General features: G+C 34.3%; 1 protein-coding gene across 3 annotated transcripts in view; it reads left to right on the forward strand.

Moving 5' to 3' along the window:
* The window catches only part of LOC115213334 (glutamate receptor ionotropic, kainate 2-like), a 92,372-nt gene that overhangs the window by 39,329 nt on the left and 30,179 nt on the right, over positions 1 to 22,864 (forward strand). For all 3 annotated transcript variants that reach the window (XM_036504280.1, XM_036504279.1, XM_036504281.1), the window contains exons 5-9: positions 8,161 to 8,214; positions 10,288 to 10,378; positions 10,681 to 10,811; positions 11,785 to 11,877; positions 12,091 to 12,207. In XM_036504280.1, coding sequence (XP_036360173.1) covers positions 8,161 to 8,214; positions 10,288 to 10,378; positions 10,681 to 10,811; positions 11,785 to 11,877; positions 12,091 to 12,207 — 486 coding nt within the window. The remainder of the gene's footprint in view (positions 1 to 8,160; positions 8,215 to 10,287; positions 10,379 to 10,680; positions 10,812 to 11,784; positions 11,878 to 12,090; positions 12,208 to 22,864) is intronic.

Genomic DNA, 22,864 nt, shown 5'->3' on the forward strand with positions numbered 1-22,864 from the left:
ATACATTTATAAATTACGTTATCTAGATTGCAATTATTATTGAGTCTACAGGCAATTTCTACTCGCTAGGACATAGTAAAAACGACCGAAGACTATAAAAAAATTTGAGCAATTTGAAAAAGAATGAAAAATAAAAACTTCTGCCTTGTTTTCACGGTCATGCCTATAGGTTTCTAATTTTTTTAGTAAATAAAATAAAATAATTTAATTTACCAGGCAAATCCTCTTCAGTAACCGAGCCATCAAAGACTAACCTTTAATTATGAGACTGATAGCACGTGTCTCATCTTTATCACTATGCAATCGTAGTTTCAGTCGGCAGAAAATGAAAAATGCCCAGACGAACTTTGAAAAGCTAATATCGAGACTCAGATATCTATATAGGTTATTAAAGTTTTACAAATTTACTACCAGTGGCCTAACATGTATAAAAAGTCAATAGACGACATATCATTCAACTGTCTCCTAGCGTGTAGAAATTGCCTGTTCTCTTTGTGTTTAACTGTTTAACTATTTTATATTGAATAATATGTCATCTATTGATTTTTCATACATGCTAGGCCACTGGTAGTAAATTTGTAAAAATTTAATACCCTATATATATATATAGATAGATATAATTTAAATAATAAGGGTAGAAATTGATATTAATCAATTAAAACCAGTGGCTTAGCATATTAAAAAAAATCCGATGATTAAAAATTGTGTTACATGCAAAATTTAGAGGAATGACCACTAAAGTGTACACCCTATATGCTAAACATAGACGTCAAGTCGCCATTATCATGGAGAATGTGTTCTCAAGAAAAATTTCAGCAAAAAACCAAAATGTAAAAAATAAGCAAAACAAATGAAAATATACGAAATAAAAAACGATTACCTATGTACTACTGGCATTATTATTAAATAATGAAATATGTAACTCTTGCCAAATGTGTTGATTGTCTCCGTCCTTCGTTTGTTCATTAGTATATATATATATATATATATATATATATATATATATATATATATGTATGTATATGTACGCACAACACACACACACACACACATATATATATATAAGCAAATAACGACAAATGGATAGTGGTTCATTCACTATGACTATTTCAGACGTGTTTTTTTTATTAATGAATAGAATTACTACATCATGCGAAAAAAAAAACCCTCTTTTTCATCATGAATAAGACATAAAAAACATTCCGACAAATCCAAATATGTGCCATGTCATGATTCCTTGGCGAACTTCGGCCAGAGAATGATACATTTCCACTAGTTTGTTGTTTATAATAGAGAACAATTCGGGTGACTGGAACAGGGAAGGAAATGAAAAAGCTTTTGTAGTGGGAGGACAAATACCAAATAGGGAATAAGAATTTGATAACTCACTCTAACTCCCAGAAGATGAAATCGTTTTATTTTATTTTTAATCATTAAATAGCTGACGACAGAATTCAGGCTATAAGAAACATATGGACAGGTATTAAAAGATAATACGAAACCTATTGCAGGGTAATTTGCCACATTAAAACCACACATGCGCACAAAGAAAAAGGAACATATAATAATAAATGATATGCACACGTTCAGACACAACAATATATCTTCACATACGTATGATAATGAAACATACATAAAGCATAAAAATATACACCAACTCACACATATTTACACATATATTCCTACACAAACATCAATATACTTACTTATTCCCAAATTCCCAACTAACTATATGTATATATATATATATATATATTATATATTATATATATATATATATATATATATATATATATATATATATATATATATATATATTACATTAAAAGTCAGTTTCAAACTTGCTTGCTTGCAATGTTACCCAGGCAAACTGCACATATTGGGAAAATATTATGAATTAAGTTTACCTTGAAATGTTAATAGGAACAGAATGAAATAAGTTTCGTATCAATTGGAGTAGTAGATATTGTGATATTCAGGAATTGTGGTATAAACACCCAAAACGGTGCATAATGTGAAAATGTTCCGAATTTAACTTTATCTTGAAAGGGAAGAAACACTAACCTTTCGATTAGACTGATTTGACAACGAAAAAATACGATTTCTTTTTTTTTTACAGTAAATATATATACATACAACCTTCGACAGAGTAACAGTCATATATACAACTTGAACACACACACGCATCAGTGCATAAACATACGTTTAATAATACATACACATATACACATACGCACATACGCAAATGCTCACATACATACATACGTACATACATACATACATACATATATGCCTATATGCGTGTATACATGCATACGCATGTACACATCTGCATTCGTACATGCATACATGTACACATACTTACATACATACATGCATACATGCATACATGCATACATACATAACATACATACATACATACATACATGCATACATACATGCATACATACATGCATACATACACATACATACATACATACATACATACATACATAAACACATATATCATGAACTTCGTAACCTTGGTGTGAAATAGTTTTTTTCTCTAGGTTTCTTTTCGAGTGCATTCAACGCTATCTCGTCTCCAGATATTTGGCTGCTATTTCTAGCAAGCATTGCTACTACGCAACAACTATTTGCGATAAAGGATCCAACCTACCAATTACATGGTTGCAGGGTGTGCAAGAAATAGCAGCCAAATCTTTCCTTTTGGGGGTGGGGAAAGGAGCCGTTTCCGCGTGGTTTTGATGTCACATTCGTTGAAAGCATGCAAAATGACCTGGAAAAGAAAAAACTCACGAAACAAATGTCCGTTGCTGGAAAACTGAGTTTCCCGGTGACCTAACGGGTCACGGGTAGTCCGGGAGTGGCTGTGTACCAAGCTAGCTTCCCAGTCACATTGTTTCGGGGTGGCACCTTTGGCAAGAGTCTACAGCTATAACCACGGGCCGACCAAAGCATTGTGAATGGATTTGGTAGACGGAAACTGAAAGGGGTCCGTCGTATATATATATATATATATATATATATATATATATATATATTTATGTGTCTTTGTCCCCCACCGCATGACATAACAATCAACATTGTTTCGTCAAAAGGGACCGATACAATAAGTGCTAGGCTTACAAAGAATAAGTCCTTGGGTTGATTTGTTCGACTAAAGGCGGCGCTCCAGTATGATGGCAGTCAAATGACTGAAACAAGTAAAAGAATAAGAGAATATATATGTATACACACGCACCTACATATACATATATATAGATATATGCATATACATATACATATAAATATATACACACACACACGCGCATATATATTTATGACCACACTTATACATACATACGCACATACATACATACATACATACAAACATACATACATACACATACATACATACATACACACACATACATACATACATACATTACATACATACATACACATACATACATACATACACACACATACATACATACATACATACATACATACATACATACATACATACATACATACATTCATACATACATACATACATACATACATACATACACGAGCTCATATATCAATACACGCAATTACACTACACAACCACATACATACTTACGAATAATATCGGTATCCACCAGAACTATCTAAATACATCTTCTATCTTTTATCTTCTATCCTTCTCTGGTTTCAGCCCGGGGTTAAGGTCATGTTGGTGCACCACTTGTAGTTACTCGGAGTTTGTGTTTTGTTTCCGGTCGTGTTTTTAGCGATGTAGCCAGGGGGACGGAGCTGCTCCTCTTTGCGCCTCCTGCCACGATGTGGCTCCATCTGGTATCTCCGACAGAAACCTGTCCAGATGTTCCTTGAAAACCTCCACATAAACAATATGTCGATTTCTAAGGTTGCCTGGCAGGATGTTGAACAATTGCGGTCCCTTGAAACCCAGACAATTGCAGTATTGTGTCCTTATTTTAGATGGGGAAGACAGGATCTTTGGTATGATCACTGCTGTCCAGTTCGAGGACTGGTATAGCTGTCAATTCAAAAATTGTGAGCTAAACACTCCAAGATCTTCGAAATATATATCACTGCATCTCTCTCTCGTCTTCTCTCCAAGGAATAGGGACTCAGCTTCCTTAGCCTTTCCCTGTAGCCCATCTTTTGCATCGAGTCAATCTTCTTTGTGTATTGGCGCCGGATTGCTTCGAGTTCCACAATTTCTGGGGACCAAAGTTGAGAGCAGTAACCCAAGCGGCTAAGAACGGAAGTCTTCCAACTGTACTTACATCTTTAAAACCACCACATTACTATACATATACATATACATCGTTTATACCAAAACTTCACTCATTCATGTCACAGCAAATATATGTATGTATCAATGCACACAATAACTTAAGCGATAAATCACACCTATTCTCACCCGTATGCATCAGATGTTAAGTGGCCTTACAGACCAAATAAATAAAATTAAATAAAGCAATAAATAATAAAAAATAAATATATAAAAAGATATAAAAAGACTATAGAGAATAAAAGTAAAAAACTGAAGGTACAAAAAATATATGAGAAATAAAAAGTTATTAAAAATTATAAAGATAAAAAATAAATGAAATATATGCATAAAATATAGATGTATATATATATATATGTATATATATATGTATATATATATATATATATATATATATATATGTGTATATATATATGTATATATATATCTATATATCTATCTATATATATATATATAAATATATATATATAAAGACGCACTAACTATACTATAATTATAAAAATTACAATGATAAAAATATAAAAACTACAAAGCGGAGGCTTAAATAAATGAAGGCCAGTATCCTAGATATATGTATGAGATAAATTATAAACATGATAAGGGTATTACAGATGTTGTAAGAATTAGAAGTGTACAATAGATATCAAAATGATAAGAAGCAGAATGCACATATCTATTATCTATTATAAATTATAAATTTTAAATTCTAAATGTAAATTTAAATATCCATATTAATAATTAATATTTATATTATATCACGTCAAATCAGTAGTGTAAGCATATGAAAGTTCAAATATGAAAATATTTAAGAATATATACCGAGGAAAACTATACAGTGAAAGACGGAATATGCAATATAATATAATAAGATAAGGATTTCGAGTTTATAAATAAGCTTAATGAACCCATTAAATTTAAATAAAGGACAAAATAAAACCCAAGGCGAAAACAAAATAAGAGATAGGAAGGCTAAATTTGCAAAGAACACCATATAATAGGTGCAGGAGTGGCTGTGTGGTAAGTAGCTTGCTTACCAACCACATGGTTCCGGGTTCAGTCCCACTGCGTGGCATCTTGGGCAAGTGTCTTCTGCTACAGCCTCGGGCCGACAAATGCCTTGTGAGTGGATTTGGTAGACGGAAACTGAAAGAAGCCTGTCGTATATATGTATATATATATATATATATATATATATATATATATATATATATATATAATATATATATATATATATATATATATATATATATATATATATATAAATGTATATATAGATAGAAATAAACATATGGCACAACGAAGTACCGATATTTACTGGAAAATAGCGAACGTAATAAATACGACGCTAATAAATACGAAGCTGTACATTAGCGTCGTATTTATTACGTTCGCTATTTTCCAGTAAATATCGGTACTTCGTTGTGCCATATATTTACTTCTATGTATAATTTTCACTCACGGGCTATTCTTTACTGGAAAGCAATACTCTCGTATTGCATTACTATTTATATAGTAAAAGAGACCGATATAATAAGCAAAATAATATAATAAGCAAAATAATATAATAAGCAAAATAATAAGCAAAAGAGACCGATATAATAAGTACTGGGCTTACAAAGAATAAATCCCGGGTTCGATTTTCTCGACTAAAGGCGCTGCTCTAGCATGGCCGCAGTCAAATGACTGAAACAAGTAAAAGAGTAAAAGAGTAATAAGCCCTGTGTATAAATAATCAATAGGGTTAATCAGTTCGGTGATTATACAAGTGTAACGGGTATATTATAACAATCAAATGTCACCAAATATGTGGGAAGACAGGTCGGGTATGTGACCTGCATACGTTAATAATTATGTTCGAAGAGCAGGGATAAGAGGTGCAAGTGAATAGGGTGATCGGTAGTGATTAAACACCCAGGGACTAGAGGACTGTGTAACCTGTTTAAAGTATTTCAATGCACGACGAATTTTATGAATACACGATAATCAATGTTCCCATCTACTATTAAGTTCTCATTATCTTTATTCTTTAATATTCCATGTAGCTCAGTGCAGCGTAGTTTGCATCCATATCTGTTATTAGAGTACAGTCGAGCCCTACAAATGATGTTCTATATAATATCAAATTTAACATTATTGTCCTTAAGATGTCAAATTTTCATAGATAATGAGGTATTATTGGCCTTATGTGTGTGTCGTAACGAGGAAAGATGACTGCACAATCTCGCCTTGAAGTCACAAGAACAACCTATGTAGGTAAATGCATTAGTGTCAGTTATAGTGTACATATATTTAGTTAAACAGTCTCCTCTAAGTGGACAATTCGTTTTATCGCGACTTTTGCAATTATTAGGGGTCACCTTGTTATTATATGCCTCATTGCCAATATTATTATTGAGTATTACTATTGTGAGTATTACTCTAAATGCCTAGGTAGTTACCGTGGACGCTAATAAAGACTTTGTAAAATGCTGTTATCATTTTATGCATACCAAGGCCATCGATCGCCCCGTTATGATTCATCACACCTGAAATTTTATAAATAAAATAACTAATACCATTATAGTCACGAGACAGCAGGTCAGGGGCCACTAAGATGGCATCCTGCTTCCTAGTTTCATTAACTGCATACGGAGTGTTTACACTATTTGATATTACCCAGTTGGTAGTACAAAGGCGTAGGAGGGTAACACCATGATTCAACCAAGTGTCGGTCATGACTCCTGGCGGTATGTGCGCTCGAGCGTGATAATCCAAAGCTGTCGTTACTTACAGTTCCAAGCAGTCCATTGCTGCTGCTACTACTACTAGTATTAAGTACAACCCCATTCATACCGCTGGTACAGATGGGGTGCTACGATTAGAGGTAGCATTATTATTGCTAGCATTAAGGAACAACTTCGAATATACGTTACGCTTGTTATATTTATTTTTATTTTCTACTGTTGTTTCATTGTTACTAATGCAATATTTCGTTTATTCAAACCCGCCATTGTCGAGTCTAGATCTGGGAGGGTGGAGTATGAAACCTTAACTTTCTTTCTAGAGGAGATACGGCTGTATCTGTGCTCAGGCGGAGTGTGTGAGTGGAATTCTTCTCTAATATCGGGAAGGACTGCCCCTCTTCCAAATTTGGCAAGGCAATGCTCCTGGTTCTAGTACGTGCTCCTACTTACCCCCCTTTGTAACCTGTCTTCATCTGTTTTCTATTCTACTTTCATGTTTCCATCTTCTCCCCTCTTCCCCAGTACTCAGCTTCTTATAACCAGAAATAGCTGATGAAAGTAGCATTCATTTTCTTAGCTCGTTCAATTTTCCTCAATTAATCAATGGAGCAAATGAGTAAACTTATCGATAATGTACCTATAATGACTATTGAAAACAGTTGTAAGCCAAATTTGGTCCAATAAAGGAAATATATGCAATGACCATTATTTTTTAACTTGTTTCTTATATACCACTATGTGTAAAAACGAGTCAACCCATCCACGGATTTAATATATAGAATTGTGATGAACCATAATCTTGGATCCTACCACAGTATAACCCAGAGTTCTTCACTAATCTAAGTCATATTGTAAGCCTGGTGTGTCAATAGAGAGCTTATGAAGTATTTTGTCCAGGTTGAAAATCCCTTTGTTCTCTCTCTCTCTCTCTCTCTCTTTATATATATATAATATATATATTATATATATATATATATGTGTGTGTGTGTGTGTGTGTGTTGTGTGTGTGTGTGTGGTGTGTGTGTGTGTGTGTGGTGTGTGTATGTATATATGTATGTATTTATATATATAAATATGTCCGTGTGTATATATGCATACATACGTACATCCTCATATGTATTTTCTAATTTAATTCTGGTAACATTTTAGGCGAAAGACATGCATCTTTTATTCGGAGAACTCAATTGGTTTGTAACATATCTGGTAAGTTAACGAAGTTTTTGATTAAATTTCTTTTAAATGTTTGATATTAGTGAATTTGGTTCTTTGGTACAACACAACGTAATATAAAGTACAGTTTTGTCAAAGAAAATTGATTTTGGATGTGGCAAATTGATGGCTGTTATAATCGTTCATGTAAGAAAAATTCTTATATTTATAGTTTGTTTTACTAAAAAGAACTATGTTTATTGCTTAGTGATTTACGGCATCGGGACATGCATTAAAATTTAGCGCATACATAAATTCTTCTTTTCAATATATCTGTTATATATATTTTATATCACACTATAGTTGCTTATATGTTTGTAACGGCCATATACGGCTTTTAAAAAGTCAATGATGAGACCTATGTACGTTCTGCTTGTGTTGTTGATGATAACTCTACATTGCACACTGACACACACACACACACACACATACACACACACACACACTCACATGCACACACTCATGCACACACACATACACACACGCTTACTTTCTATCTCCCATTCTTTCTCTCTATCATCCAGTTCTTTTAATGTCTGCGACTCATTTACTGTCTTCTTTTTCAATGACTCTTTTAGAATTTTTTACAAAATTAAAAAATGTTTTCTTTGCTAACCTATATGGATTATTTGATACCCAATCAATTCTACTTACCACCCTCCATGTCAATCTACTTCAAAGATTTAATCACATAGATGATCTAACGTAGTTTTCTTACGCATGTTGTAACTACTTGTGGCCTCTTAATCCCCCGATCATCTATAGATAAACACAGATATAGAAAGAGGTGAGTAAACGAAGGAGTATATTCCTCGATTAAGAGGCTAGAAATAGTTCTTCGTCTATATATTTCTCCATTTACATACCTCTTTCCATTGTATCTTTCTATTGATATATTTTCGACAACCCCACTCACTTTGCTCTCCTTAAATTGCGTAGTATTTTACCTAGTTTCTCAAACTCGTCCATACTACTTTTTTGAAAACCATATGATTTCTTGTTACCAATATATTCTCGAAAGAGATGTTTCCCGGTTCTGAATTTAATATTTATTTCCGTTTTGCTTTTCTCCAATACATTTGCATGAGTACTTCTCCGTGGAATTTGAAGTCCCTTTGCAAAGGTAAATAGCGATCTGTAATATCAGATGAAAGGAGTATATATCATAGAGATAAACTCTATGAGCATATATACATGCATATATGTGTATGTGTGTGTGCAAAGTAAAATTGAATAGTGATGTAAGCTACCTTCTTACCAATACACATTTAAGTCATCATTTTAGCATTCTATTAATATCTTTCTGAAGGTAAAGAAATATAGGTGTGAGAATATATTATTGTGGTATCATGATGAGCCTGTAATAGGTCTCTGATCACGTCGTCACGATAGATCACACCTTCTTTTTGAGCGGCAACAAATTTCGTTCGATCGGTGTACTGCATGTTAGATGGAGGAATGATAGAAAGTAATTCTATTATACAAGCATTGAAAATGGTTCCAGTTAAGAATCAAGAAGAAACTGCAAGTGCCAGGTCATTTATATAAATATTTTTTGCCATCACATGCACAATAGATTGTGGAGTAGATGTGAAGATGCAATTATGTATTACTAAAAGCATATATTTCTGTAACACGAACGATTAATTGGATTGTAAATGTAAAAATATTTTCTGAAGTATTTTAATCTAGTTTGATGGGACACAGCCGAAAGTTTCCAATAAAATAAACGTGAATATAGGTTTCCTTTCACTTGCGTCAGTAACGTAAATGCTATAAGAGAAACATTTGCGTTTTCCCTTCCCTCTAAATATCTAATTTCATGTGTTATTAAGAAATAAAATTTTTGTTCGAATAATAATGCAAATCATTAAATTAATTACACATTATACATGATATCTTATTCATAATTTAGCCATATTTGGAGATATTGTGTGAGCAGTGGATTTTACGTGATGCCGACCTACCAGAAAATAGATAGTTGCTTGAAATTAATACATCTAAGAAAACATTGTTTCATTATCACGGATTTAAAAAAAAAATTAAATATATTTAATTTAATTTTAGAATTTTCGTGCCCTTGAAAGTACGATTTCTGATAAATCTTTGACCAATATTTATGGATTGGAACTAGTCAATGAATCGATGATTCCAAAAGGTTAGTAAGCACGTTCATGTTTAGAATCAGCAGAACACATATTTCTAAATAATATATTTTGATTAATTTAGATATTATAGATTTGATACATATGATGTTTTTGATTGAGCTCATGCAGCATTTATAACCACCTCAATATAAATGCTCTTGCATAAAATATTCGTGTTACTTTAGTTATGAAATATAATTAGCCAATATATGCATGCGCTGGCGATCAACTAATTAAACTTCACGCATAATAAATAAATGAAAATGTCATTTACCCTTTATTTTATGAAACTATTTTTATTTTTATTATTCAGAAATAATCTCAAACCACTCTGAAAAATCAATATTAGATATTGCTGTGACAGTAGATTTAATTAACATACTTTTACACATCAGTGGTAGAAAATGTCAGACCAAGCCAGAACCTGAAAAGTTTAACAAAATGGTAAGTTAGTCTCTATTAAAATAAAATTATTCTATATGGGTTGCAATAAATTCCATAAGATGAAAAATATTTCAAACGAATGATTTATTTCGCGGAAGCGGAAAAGAATTTAGTTCAAATGAAATTCATTAGTATGCTTGCAGTGAAGTAAACAATTGTAAACACAAATCCAAAAATAATGTAGCGTTTTATTTTAAGATAATATTCAGTCCAAATGTTTACGTTTTAAATTGAGGACCACCATTAATTTTATATAAAAATATATTAGAAATTTATAAAACACTAAAACATTTTAAAAATAAAATTGCTTTATATTTTGATTTTTGTATATGGTTTAACACACAATTAAATCTACACAGAGTTTTAATTGATCAATGTTATTCAAATATTTGAATTTTCTGTCTATATATAAAATTGATCAATAAAAAATCAGCACTGATTTTTCCCGTTAAACACTGACTTTTTCTTGAAATATTGGGGAAAATGAAAATATTCGGAATACATCGATTAAAATTTTATTGCTCAGGAATGTAGTACCAACTACATTCTTGGGTAATGACAACTGCTGTTAAAACTTGTTTGAGAACAACACAGCACTCTTGGCCCAAATTCGAAAAAATAATGCAACAGAGTAGAGTCAAAAATATCATGCAAACTCAATAAAACGTTCCTTATCTTTTGAAATCGAAGCTATAGATGATAAATGCGTGTAGAAATATAAAAGAATAATTATAATTTTATGGAATGATTATTTTGAAATATATTCTTGAAACTATTCTGAAATAAATGAACAAAATAAATATCAAAGAGAATATTTTAGTTATAAGTGACAAATAAAGAGCGAAAACTGTGTATAGCTGTATAGATGAAATGATAAATTATGCAATGTAAACTTGTGCTGTCACAAGTAACGTTATATTATAAATACATGGACCGGCAGGCTGAATTTGGAAACATTTTTATTTTCAAACAGGAAGTTCCTTATGTAGGAGCCCTTGGTTATTATTTTCTTCAGAATGACAGACGTACCAATTACGTCATTAAAATCCAAACTCCCAAAGAACTGGTGAGTATAATATATTTCTCAAATTCAAATATCGTGTATAATGAATATGTATCACTTTAATAACTTTAGTCGGAATAAAGTTAAATGATTTTGATAACTTCCAGTAAATTCAGAGTTACACGAAATAATTCAACAATCTAGACAAGATGGTAATCCAGAAAACGATAATAGTTCTTCGATTAAATATTTTCACTGATTTTTCTCTTCCTATAGGTTGGTAGTATTAATGTAACAGACACTGGAGTTTCAGTAGAAGTTCAAACGCGAGAGAAGAAAGACGGTATTTCACCTTTTGGAAAAAATGAAACTCTTCGTATAGTCATGGGCGAGGTACGTAGACAGTATTAAATTATTAAATTATTCGCGAAAGTTAGAAGTATTATTTAAACTGCTGTATATCAGTTTATTGAACGCGCGTGACCTAGTAGTCAAGGTATTGCACTCACTATCACAATATTGTGTTTCGGTTCCAAGACTGGACGGTGCACTGTGTTCTTGAGCGAAACACTTCATTGCACGTTGCTTCAGCCTGCTCAGTTGTAAATGGGTAACCCTACCATGGACTGTTATTCCGTTCTGGAGGAATGTTGACCTGCGCACAAAGCCATCAGGGAAGTATCGTTCGAAAGCTACAGTGATGTGAGTAAGCGTATTGTAACACACACACACACACACACATACACACACACACACACACACACACACACACACACACACATACACACACACACACACACACACACACACACACACACACACACACAACTGATTTATCTGAAACTGTGTATCTATGTCTACTGTGTGTGGACGTACAGTTAGATGTCTTAGATACCATTTGCTTTCGTATTTCATTGGCTATATCCCACTTGTGAGAGGAAGATCTGGATCCAAATATGTTTGCAATGAACGTTTAGACTAGTCTTCTAGTGACATAGCATTTACTCTTAGTCTAATTTTCAAGTGACATAGCATGCCACAAATGAATTTTAAATTTATTTTTAACATATTTCTTTTAAGACAGCGGTTTGGAAATAGCTATGGTGTTCACAATTTTCTTTGCTTCTTTTTTATTGGGAAAATTATTGAAATTTTATCTATAGTTTTAGACGCATGCTTTTAGACAGATTTTGAAAACAAAGAAATATTTCGAATTTCTAATCTTTTCGCATATTCCAGTATAATTTCGAGAATATATCACAAAGTAAATTCATTAAATCACAATCGTCCTTTTAGATTTTCACACGCATTTGTGCATAATGTTCTTAAAAATTACACTTATGAAAGTATTTTGTAGCCGTTAATGTTTGAAATCTGTTGTTTTCACATTTGCGATGAATGATGTAACTAGTTATTATTGCCAGGGTATGTGGCACGAATGAATGTAAAGGACCTAGCTTTCAGCGATGCACTACTACTACTACTACTACTACTACTACTACTACTACTACTACTACTACTACTAGTACAACTACTACTGCTGCTGCTGCTGCTTCTGCTGCTGCTGCTGCTACTGCTACCACTACTAATTAAATATTAAACCAAATCGAAAAACCTGATGGTGTTGAAGAATTGCTCTTTTTCGTATATGAATGATGTAATAGAAATATTTACAGTTTCGAATGTTCAAATACCACGTGTAAATGCGACCATCTAAACAGAGTTCCTATCAGCATGTGAACCCTCGTAATCACAAGTAATTCAGATGAAAACCGCACCATTCAACCCAATGTTACTAATCAGATAATATGTACTTTGAATCCGTTGCATAGAAAGTAGAGAAAAGTCACTCGTGCAAATCTCAACGCAGATAAAAAAGGATGATACAGTTCAAATAAAGAACAGGATTTACTCCTCAGTGGAAGCTCCTTGCAGGGCTTTTCAAGTTAGACACGTCAAAGGAGAGATGTCAGACTAATATGGGCCACCTCTATACCGGGTTAAAATGGATTTACATAGGGCCAATACCCCTACCTAGAAAAAGAGTGAATTGACAAAATCGTCGATGAAAATTCAAAGCTAACATTTAATGACAAAAAAGATGGCCTATGGTCAATAGAATAGAAAGGCTTGAGTAAATATTAATACCTAGAAAACAAAAATACTAGGATATATTCATATAAAATTATGAGTGAAAATAGGCCAGATGTAGATAAGTAGGTGGACCCCCAAATGCTTTCATTAGAATAAATATACATTCTGACGAAAAACTGAAACTTAAAATAAAAAAATAAAAAGAAAGAATATGTAAAAGCAAGGAACGATCACTGTGAATGTAAACCATGCAGTTTTAACTAATATGTGTAACACAAACGAGATAATAGCAAAATATGAAAATTTCAAACCCTAATAGATACATATTAGATACATATTACTAACAAAATAAAAACCAAATCAGATCAGTACAGACAAAAATCTAGGTAAAATGAAATATGAAGAAACTTTTAAAATAGGAAGATATAAAGGTGGAAATATTGACTATGACATGTTAAAGCAGAATATAATTTAAAAAATAAGAACCACAATTCTCCCTTTAGACAATGAAAGTACCCCAAAGAAAAAAAAACAACGATAAAGTAACACGAAAATTTTAAAAAATAGAAACTTGACTATCACAGACTTAATTGAAATAGAAAACAGATACAAACATCAACATCATCTCCGAAATGAACTAACACATGCAATAGTCACTGTGGTTAAAAAGGAAAGTGTGTGTTCCCACTCAAATAGGAATATCAAAACCCAAGTAAACAACATGGAAAACAAACATTCAGAAAAGACAGAAAATAAGAGAAACGACCAATCAATCATTAATGAAATCAGTGATAAAATAACTGAGAAATGAAAGACAAATACTTCAGAAATATAACGAAAGGAAAAAAGAAAAAAGAATCTAGAATCAAAGAGCTACTAAAAGAAGAAACTTTCGCTAAATTACAAAGAACCAGTTGTCATGTAAAATTCCAACAACTAGCAGAAAAAATATTTCGATTCCAGCACATAAAACTATTTTATCAAGCACTTGGTAAAAATATAATAGAAGTCAATGCAGTACCACCTGCAATATGGTATGGTATTGACGATTCCTTTTCTACTCTTGCTTTCGAGGAACGGTGGTAAAAAGGAATAGCTACGGAAAATATTGCTAAAATATCGAACACAACATCTGAACAAAAATGAGTAATGATAACAAAATCAACTCAGATACTACAAAAAAACACAGAAAAGAATGGCACCAGGGCATGATAAAATCTGTAACTTCTGGTTAAAATTTTTAACAGGGAAGCATAATGTGCTAGTAGAGAAGTTTAATGAGATGTTAACGGAGCTAGAGAATATTTAATTGATTCACTGAAGGGAAATGTTATTGCAATCTCCAAGGCTGCAGCATCTACAAACCCCTAAAATTAAAGAGCCATAATATACCTACCTACACCATACGAAACCTTAACTGTCATATTATTTCTGAGAAGGAAGGAAAATACTTGTTTCTAGAATAGTAAAGGCTCATATGGCTGTAAATATACATTACTGATCAACAAAACTATAGCCAAACATTTCCGAAAAAAAAAAGGGTTTATAATACTAGTCATGAGTTAAGTAGATAAGAAGATACATGAAACATGCCACGACTATATAACAGTTTTGCAGAGAATTGCAGAGAATAAACTCATCTCCCCTTAAAGAAGAATATTGGAAAGCCGTTCTGTCTGTCCATCCATTTTATGTCTGGTATTGACGTTTTTAACCGATATGTTAAACAGAATTGGACTTCGATTCAAATGCTATGTTGAGATAATGAACCCCCTTTTAGATGATTTCAAGTTGTAAACTGCAAATGATAAATAATTAGAAACGCTACTGCAGAGTGTACACAGATTTACCAGCGAGATTCGTTTCGAAAAACATCAAAGCAACATTAGAGATAAACACTATTTAAGAACACATATCATACTCTATAAAGAATTTCATACTCGATAAAGAAACTGAGATAAGAGATTTACACGAAATATAGACATGCAAATACTTAGGAATCAATACAGTAGGCAGTGTACTACACACAGGGAAGAAAGTAAATATCAAGAAGTAATAATGTAAATGTTTCGGATCAGTACTTAAAATAGAACTAAATGCAAAAATTAAGGCAATCGGCATCTATACTCATATTACAGCTGTAACATTCTCAGTTGGACGCTGTACAAAATGTCAAAAAGTAATGACTGCATTTAGACTACACCACCCAAAATCTGACATAGGAACATTAAACATTATATTTACCCCGAATATATGGTAGTACGGGCCTTATTCAATTAAAAAGGTATTACAATATATCCAACATAGGATTACAAAAATATCTAGTTAAAAAATCATGGAAGATTAATACAAATAGCTACGAAACATACAGAAAATTAAAAAAAAGATTTTCTATCTTCAATAAGCCTAACATATACAAAAGTATACAATGATACAAAGTTAGGAAGAAAAGGAGAAGGCAAAAATCTAAGCTAAAATGGCGGCTATGGAATGCTATGAAAGAGAAATGGCGAGAAAAGCCCAGACATGGTCAATCAATACTCGAAGAAAGTTGAACGGAGAGAAGATTGACAAGGAGAAATCGCAATGCTGACTCAATAGCCATGGATATTGAGATATTAGCTCAGAAAATGCGTGAAGGCGAGCCTGTAAGTTTTTTTTATTGTGGCACAGTATTAAAGCTCCCCAACCAGAAACCGCCAGAAGCGTATGTTCATACTGAATATAGGAACTGCAGAATATATGGAGGTGGGAAAGAAACAATTAACCACATTATCTCTGGATGCCCAGTCCCAGCCAAGAAAGAATTCAGCCACAGACTTGCATATGAAATAATAAAAAAGAGCCAGTTTACACATACACCGGGAAAAATCTTTGAGAGAGGCGTAGCAATCATACTCTGGGATATTCCAATGCAAACAGATAGGGATGTCTGGGAAAATCAACCAGATATTGTTGTCAAGGACCACTAGAAAATGAAATGTCTCTTAACTGCTTACTATATTATTCCCAACAGATGATAACGTGTCTCTAGAAGAGTTAGACAGTTATTTAAATAGTAAGATTTGGAAATAAAGTTAACCCGAATATGATATATGAACAACAGTAACAAACATAGTAGTAGGCAAATGTACTTTGGGAATAATCAGAAAACTTGCCAAAAATTTGTGGTTAATGTATTTGGCTTGCAAGATTCTTAATGGGAACTAGTGGCTTGATTCAGATATTGTATCTCAGGAGTGGGGAAATTATGCCAATACTAAAGCACGCGCTAGTTCTTTTTCACTTCTTTTATTTATATTAGTCAAGTGTTTAATCATTTAAGCAATTAACTAATCGATTGTTCGATTAATCAAACAATCTCTTCTTCAGGTCTGAGGGCATATGTCATTGACGGGGTCGTGAATGTTGACAAAAAGACGTTAACAAATCTAACTGACTGACTGATTAACCGAACGATTAATCAAAACAATCGATTAGTTAATACATTAAATGGTTAACCAATAATAATAATAATAATAATAATAATAATAATAATAATAATAATAATAATAATAATAATAATGATAATAATAATAATAAAAGTCGATCCTAATTTCTTCTTATTCGCTTCTTCTAACCTACTTAACAACAACAATAATAATCGTTTTTGTTATATGCACAAAGCCTAAGATTTTGATAGAGATGGCTAGCCGATAACGGATAAAATGCTAGTAAGCATTTTGTCCGGTGTGCTAATGATTCTGCTATCTCGCTGCTTTAACAACAACACCAATAATAACAATGTTAACGACAAAGGTAAAATCTAGACCACCTAGACAAACAACAACGACACGAGAGGCAACAAAACAAACGCGACAGCAGCAACAACAGACTTCCACCTATGTTGGGCATCTGGTGGCTACTGACCTGCGTGGTTTTCTTGGGCAGTGACACTCTTCTTGATATAAAACAAGCAGAGAGTTTTGATTAGGTGTCGTAGTGGAGATCCTCCTGCAAGTAAAGCCGGAAGATGTTGAAAGAATCCTAAACCTTATGGATTGGGGTTGCATGTTGTAGTTAAAAGCAGAGAAACGAGTTGCCACATGCATAATGCACAAGGTGGCGTATGAGATTTTTTATCCTCAGCAAACTACAGGAGAGAAGAGGGTCTCCACTACTGCAGAAACCACAGTGCTAAGCACCTTTTCTAGATTACTAACTACCTTTCCCTATACTCTAGAATATTTGTCCCTTTTCCTTACTAAACTTTATCGTCTCTCCCTTAATAGCCCTTTTTCGGGACTAATCACAAATGATGGTTCCCGTCAGCTCCCACTTAATTAGCTTGTTAGCCCTGTCTGTTTAATGTTGTATGACGGGAAGGACGCGTTTAGTTCCCAGTAAGCGGGTAACGATGAAGCCTATGTAGGGTGACCGTACAAATCACAAACTGGATATACCCTGGGTAGCGATTATTTTGCCACCGACATTATTTTAGGTCACCTCATTTGCTACTATTGACGAATTTCATGCTAATGTTGTTAGTGCTACCGCTGTTACTGCTTCCAAAAGATGTTGCTGTATTTGTGGTGGCTCTTGTTTTGCTGTGCTAAATTGTCGATGTTGTTAGTGCTTCTTCCTTTGTTGTTAAACGTTGTTGTTGCAACTACGGTGTCGGCAATAGTAGGACTCTCCTTTCTTTTTTCCTGCTTTGGTTGTATTGGTGGAAGGCTCCAAGAACAGTGTTTGTTCTACATACATGGCCCCTCGGTCTTCTCTCTAGGATTACTCGCAGTTCCACCCCATTGAGCAGAGAGATGTTTGCTGGGATCTTTTGCTGATATCTAGATTTTGTAAGGGAAAAGGATTTCTAGTGTGATCCTAAACCAGTTATCCAGCCATGCTCTCTTCTCATTCAGCAACATATCACTACATTCCAACAATATGCATACCACTAACCATCAGTGATGTATCTCAGTTTGTACGCCATGGTATTGTTTTCTGTCCAATTTCATACGTAAGTGGAGGAAAAGAGCGGAGTCAACACTGCGGCAAGTGACTACTGAGACTGAGTGCTGCATTGTAAGAATCTTAGTCTTAGATAAGAATTTTACATCGCAGAAACTGCTTTTTACTAAATATAATTTCAATGTCCCATCTTATATCACGAATGCCTTTTTTACTTAAGCGCTAGTGGCTGTCTTCAGGCGACCACTTTATCTCAAAAGAGTTGGAATATGTAAATTTTGTAGAAATAGAATGAAGAAGCGAAGTTAGAAGTTAACAACTGATTTATATATATTAGTGAACATACTTAAATTTATAATGAGCAGGAGCTTTAGAAACAGAAAATTTCTCATACGAAATGCGATCTGAAAAAAAAAAAAGAACCGACATGTCAAAGTATATATTCTTCAATGAAAGTCGGTTTGATGATTTCCTTTCCCCATATCTATATTCTTTTATTCTTTCATTATTTTATTTGTTTCAGTTCTTTGACTGCGGTCATGCTGGAGGAATTTTAGTTGAATAAATGGAGCCCAGGACTTGTTTTTAAGCCTAGTACTTATTCCATCGGACTCTTTTGCCGGTTGTCAAGCGGTGGTGGGACAAACATAGACACAAAGACACACACACAACACACACACATACGAGAGGCTTCTTTCAGCTTCTGTCTACCAAATTCACTCACAAGACTTTAGTCGGCCCGGGGCTATAGTAGTAGACATTTTCCCAAGGCACCACGCAGTGGGACTGAATCCGAAACCATGTCGTAAGGAAGTAAGCTTCTTATCACACAACAACGCCTGCACCTATATGTACGTCTTCCTCAAACGTGTGTGCAGTGGGGAAATTCTAGAATCTCGATATTCTGGGAAAGGAAAACTAGAAACGTTGTTAGTGTGACGCTGAAATTGAGGAGGGCAAGATTAAAAGATAAGGAGAGGCCGATATATTGGCTGGTTTTAAGTGAAAGCGTTATGTAAATAGTTCAGAGGGACAGAATCGACCGAGAGAGAAGAAAGCGTGCCATCGTAATAAAGTGCGCTGTATATTTCTGAGTCATTTCCGATTTGTCAGACGACCTTTTAGATATAGACTTCCATGTTTGTGTATTTATCCGCAGCACCAGCCCAGATAAGGAGTAGTACACCCGTGTAGATTTTAGTTGGGTTTATTAGATAATCTGCAACTGATTAGAAACCTAAGAATTTTCTGGTCCTGAAGAGGAAATAGACATGTTTAGGATGCAGTCGCTAGATACTGTGGGGTCTAGCATTGGAGATTGACGGCTTAATTGTATGTTGTTTATGACTAGAAGATGTTACAAGATTACTTAATGATATGAGCAGTGACAGTGTACTTGTGATGTTGAAGGAGACGAGACTGTCACGTGCTTTTGTAGGATGTTTTTTGAGTTCACTATTCACGGACGCAGTAGAAGTTTAGCGTGAGATGTTTTCGTTGAATTTGAATGTTTTCTATGAATGGAAGGTTATGGGAGAATGGAGAATACTATTAAATAAGTGCAAGTAATACAGAAGTTAGAGCGTGTTAGGGTATCTCTGAGTTTATAGAGGAAGCTTCATCAGCGCACAATTCAATAGTGCGATATGGCAGGATGCTGCTGTTCAAAAGATGAAAGGTAGATTTGAATTAATTCTCGAGTGCATTGCAGGGATATTTCATGCCAAATGTTTTGGTCATTTTCTAAGCAAGCACGGTAATTAGAGAGGGAAAAGTTGTTCTTCTTGGATATGGGACGCACAGTAGCTTATTTCCAAAGATTAATATTGATTTGGAAAAGAAAGATATTGAAGAGTCTGGTAGTGATTGGGGCTCGATCAGGAATGTACTGTTTGAAAGCAATAGAAGACTTTGTCAGGGGGAAACTGAATTTAGGCGGTGGAAAATGCTGGAGTTTTTCATAATTATTGAATATATGCACCGGCGTAGCTGTGTGGTAAGAACCTTGCTTCTCAACCGCATGGTTCCAGGTTCAGTCCCACTGCGTGGCACCTTGACTATAGCCTCGGGCCGAATAATGCCTTGTTACAGAAATTGAGAGAAGCCCGTCGTATATATATATATATATATATATGTGTGTGTGTGTGTATGTGTATGTGTGTGTGTGTTTGTCCCTCCATCACCGCTTGACAACCGGTATTGGTGTGTTTACGTTCCCGTAACTCAGCGGTTCGGCAAAAAGGGTCCAATAGAATAAGTATTATGCTTTAAAAAAAGTCCTGGGGTCGATTTTTTCGACTAAAATCCTTCAAGGCTGTGCTCCAGCATCGCCGCAGTCAAATGACTGAAACAAGTAAAAGAATAAAAGAAAAGAATATGTACTAATATAACGGTGGTGGAGTGGACGCAATAAGTTTTAGACAAATATCGTTTGTGTGAATAACAGAGTTGGAAGCAAACCGGAAATAAATGTGAACACTTTTCTCACGAGAGTGCTGCCAGCTGTCTTGACTGTGACTATGACAAATCCGAAAGTGTTCACGAAGATCCTCTTAACAAAATAAAAAGTGGTCGTTTGCGATTAGGTATCTATTTGTTTTTCGGATTGCAGTGTTACATGATTGGTGGAGACGGTGAATTTTTCTGAGTATTGTAAGTAGTGTCCTATGTCTGTACAGCTACAAGATATCCGAGTTTTAATCACCTTGGAAACATGAGCTTGTAAGATTTAATCATATGCAGAGGAATGGTTTCAGGCACCAGTTTAGCTGTTTCGATGGGGCTCATGCGGAAAGGAATGTTTGCTGTCAAGTATAGTTAGCATAAGATATGGTAAAATTCTGATCAGTAGCTGACTTTCAAGTGCCATAGGCGCTAGGTAGTAATGTTGTTGTACTGTATATTGATATGTTATGGGTAACCGCGATTAGAAAGTGATCAGTGGATCCATACGTTTCAGAAACAATTTCGTAAAAGGTTAGTGTGAATGGAGAAAGAAATTCAAAACGTTTCGGACGTTAGTGTCTCGCTGGTGTATATGGCTATTGCAAACTGCTGAGAATAGAATACACCAGTACACCGGTGTGTGAAGTGTATGAGAACCAAGGCTCGTGCGAAGTGGAGTCGTTGATGACAAACACTTCAGGTTGGAGTGATGTGAAATAGTTTTCCTTGGTTCAGTATGTGAGATGTGGCTAGATATAGGGATTTAGTGAGTTGAAGTATCAGAATATTACAGGCATCTTCTGCGTTACGGAAGTGTTACTCTCTTGAAAATCTTACCGTAACATGGAGTTCTGTAACGCAAAACGTATTTCCTATTAATTTCACGTTTAGTGACGTCAATAGAAGGCAATGAGAATATAAGTTTCGCGTTACAGAAGCCCACTTTACGACAAGGTTTTTCTGGAGCAAAACACCACCGTAATGCAGAAAATACCTGTATTTCAAGAGTAGGGGATGAAGCAGAGAGACAGATCTAAAGTTGCTGGGAGATTGATATCCAGTTGAAAGTGGTAAATGGTGGGATGAGTAGATTCAACATACGCAGAAACACTTCCTGTCAACGTGAAATCGGAATAATGAATGCAACAGGAACAATTGGGGGATGGGCTATATATAACAAAAGGATTGAGGACTTCAAGCCTCATATGGAAACAACACACGTTAAACGCTTGTTAGAATGATGGGAGGTTTCTAGTTTGAATCGAAGTACACGGATTTTGGTAAGTAGGCAGGAAAGGAATATCTAATAGATGGCTTCCATTGTTCAGCTAGCGTTTTAGTTTTGGTGGAAGAGGAAGGAGAGGAAACCACTTCATCGACCTCTATAAATAACCTTGCACGGTGTCAGTGATCTTGGGTGGCTTTCAGGAAATATTGCGTTCGCGAGGGAATCAGTCATGAACTCTGGAAAAAGAGGATATGAATTAATGACAGCTGGTAGAACAACTCACTGAGTCTGGCCTATTTTCTTTCTGGTATTCCAACTTCTCATTAAAGTACT

Source organism: Octopus sinensis, linkage group LG6 (assembly GCF_006345805.1).
Source record: "Octopus sinensis linkage group LG6, ASM634580v1, whole genome shotgun sequence".
NCBI lineage: Eukaryota > Metazoa > Mollusca > Cephalopoda > Octopoda > Octopodidae > Octopus > Octopus sinensis.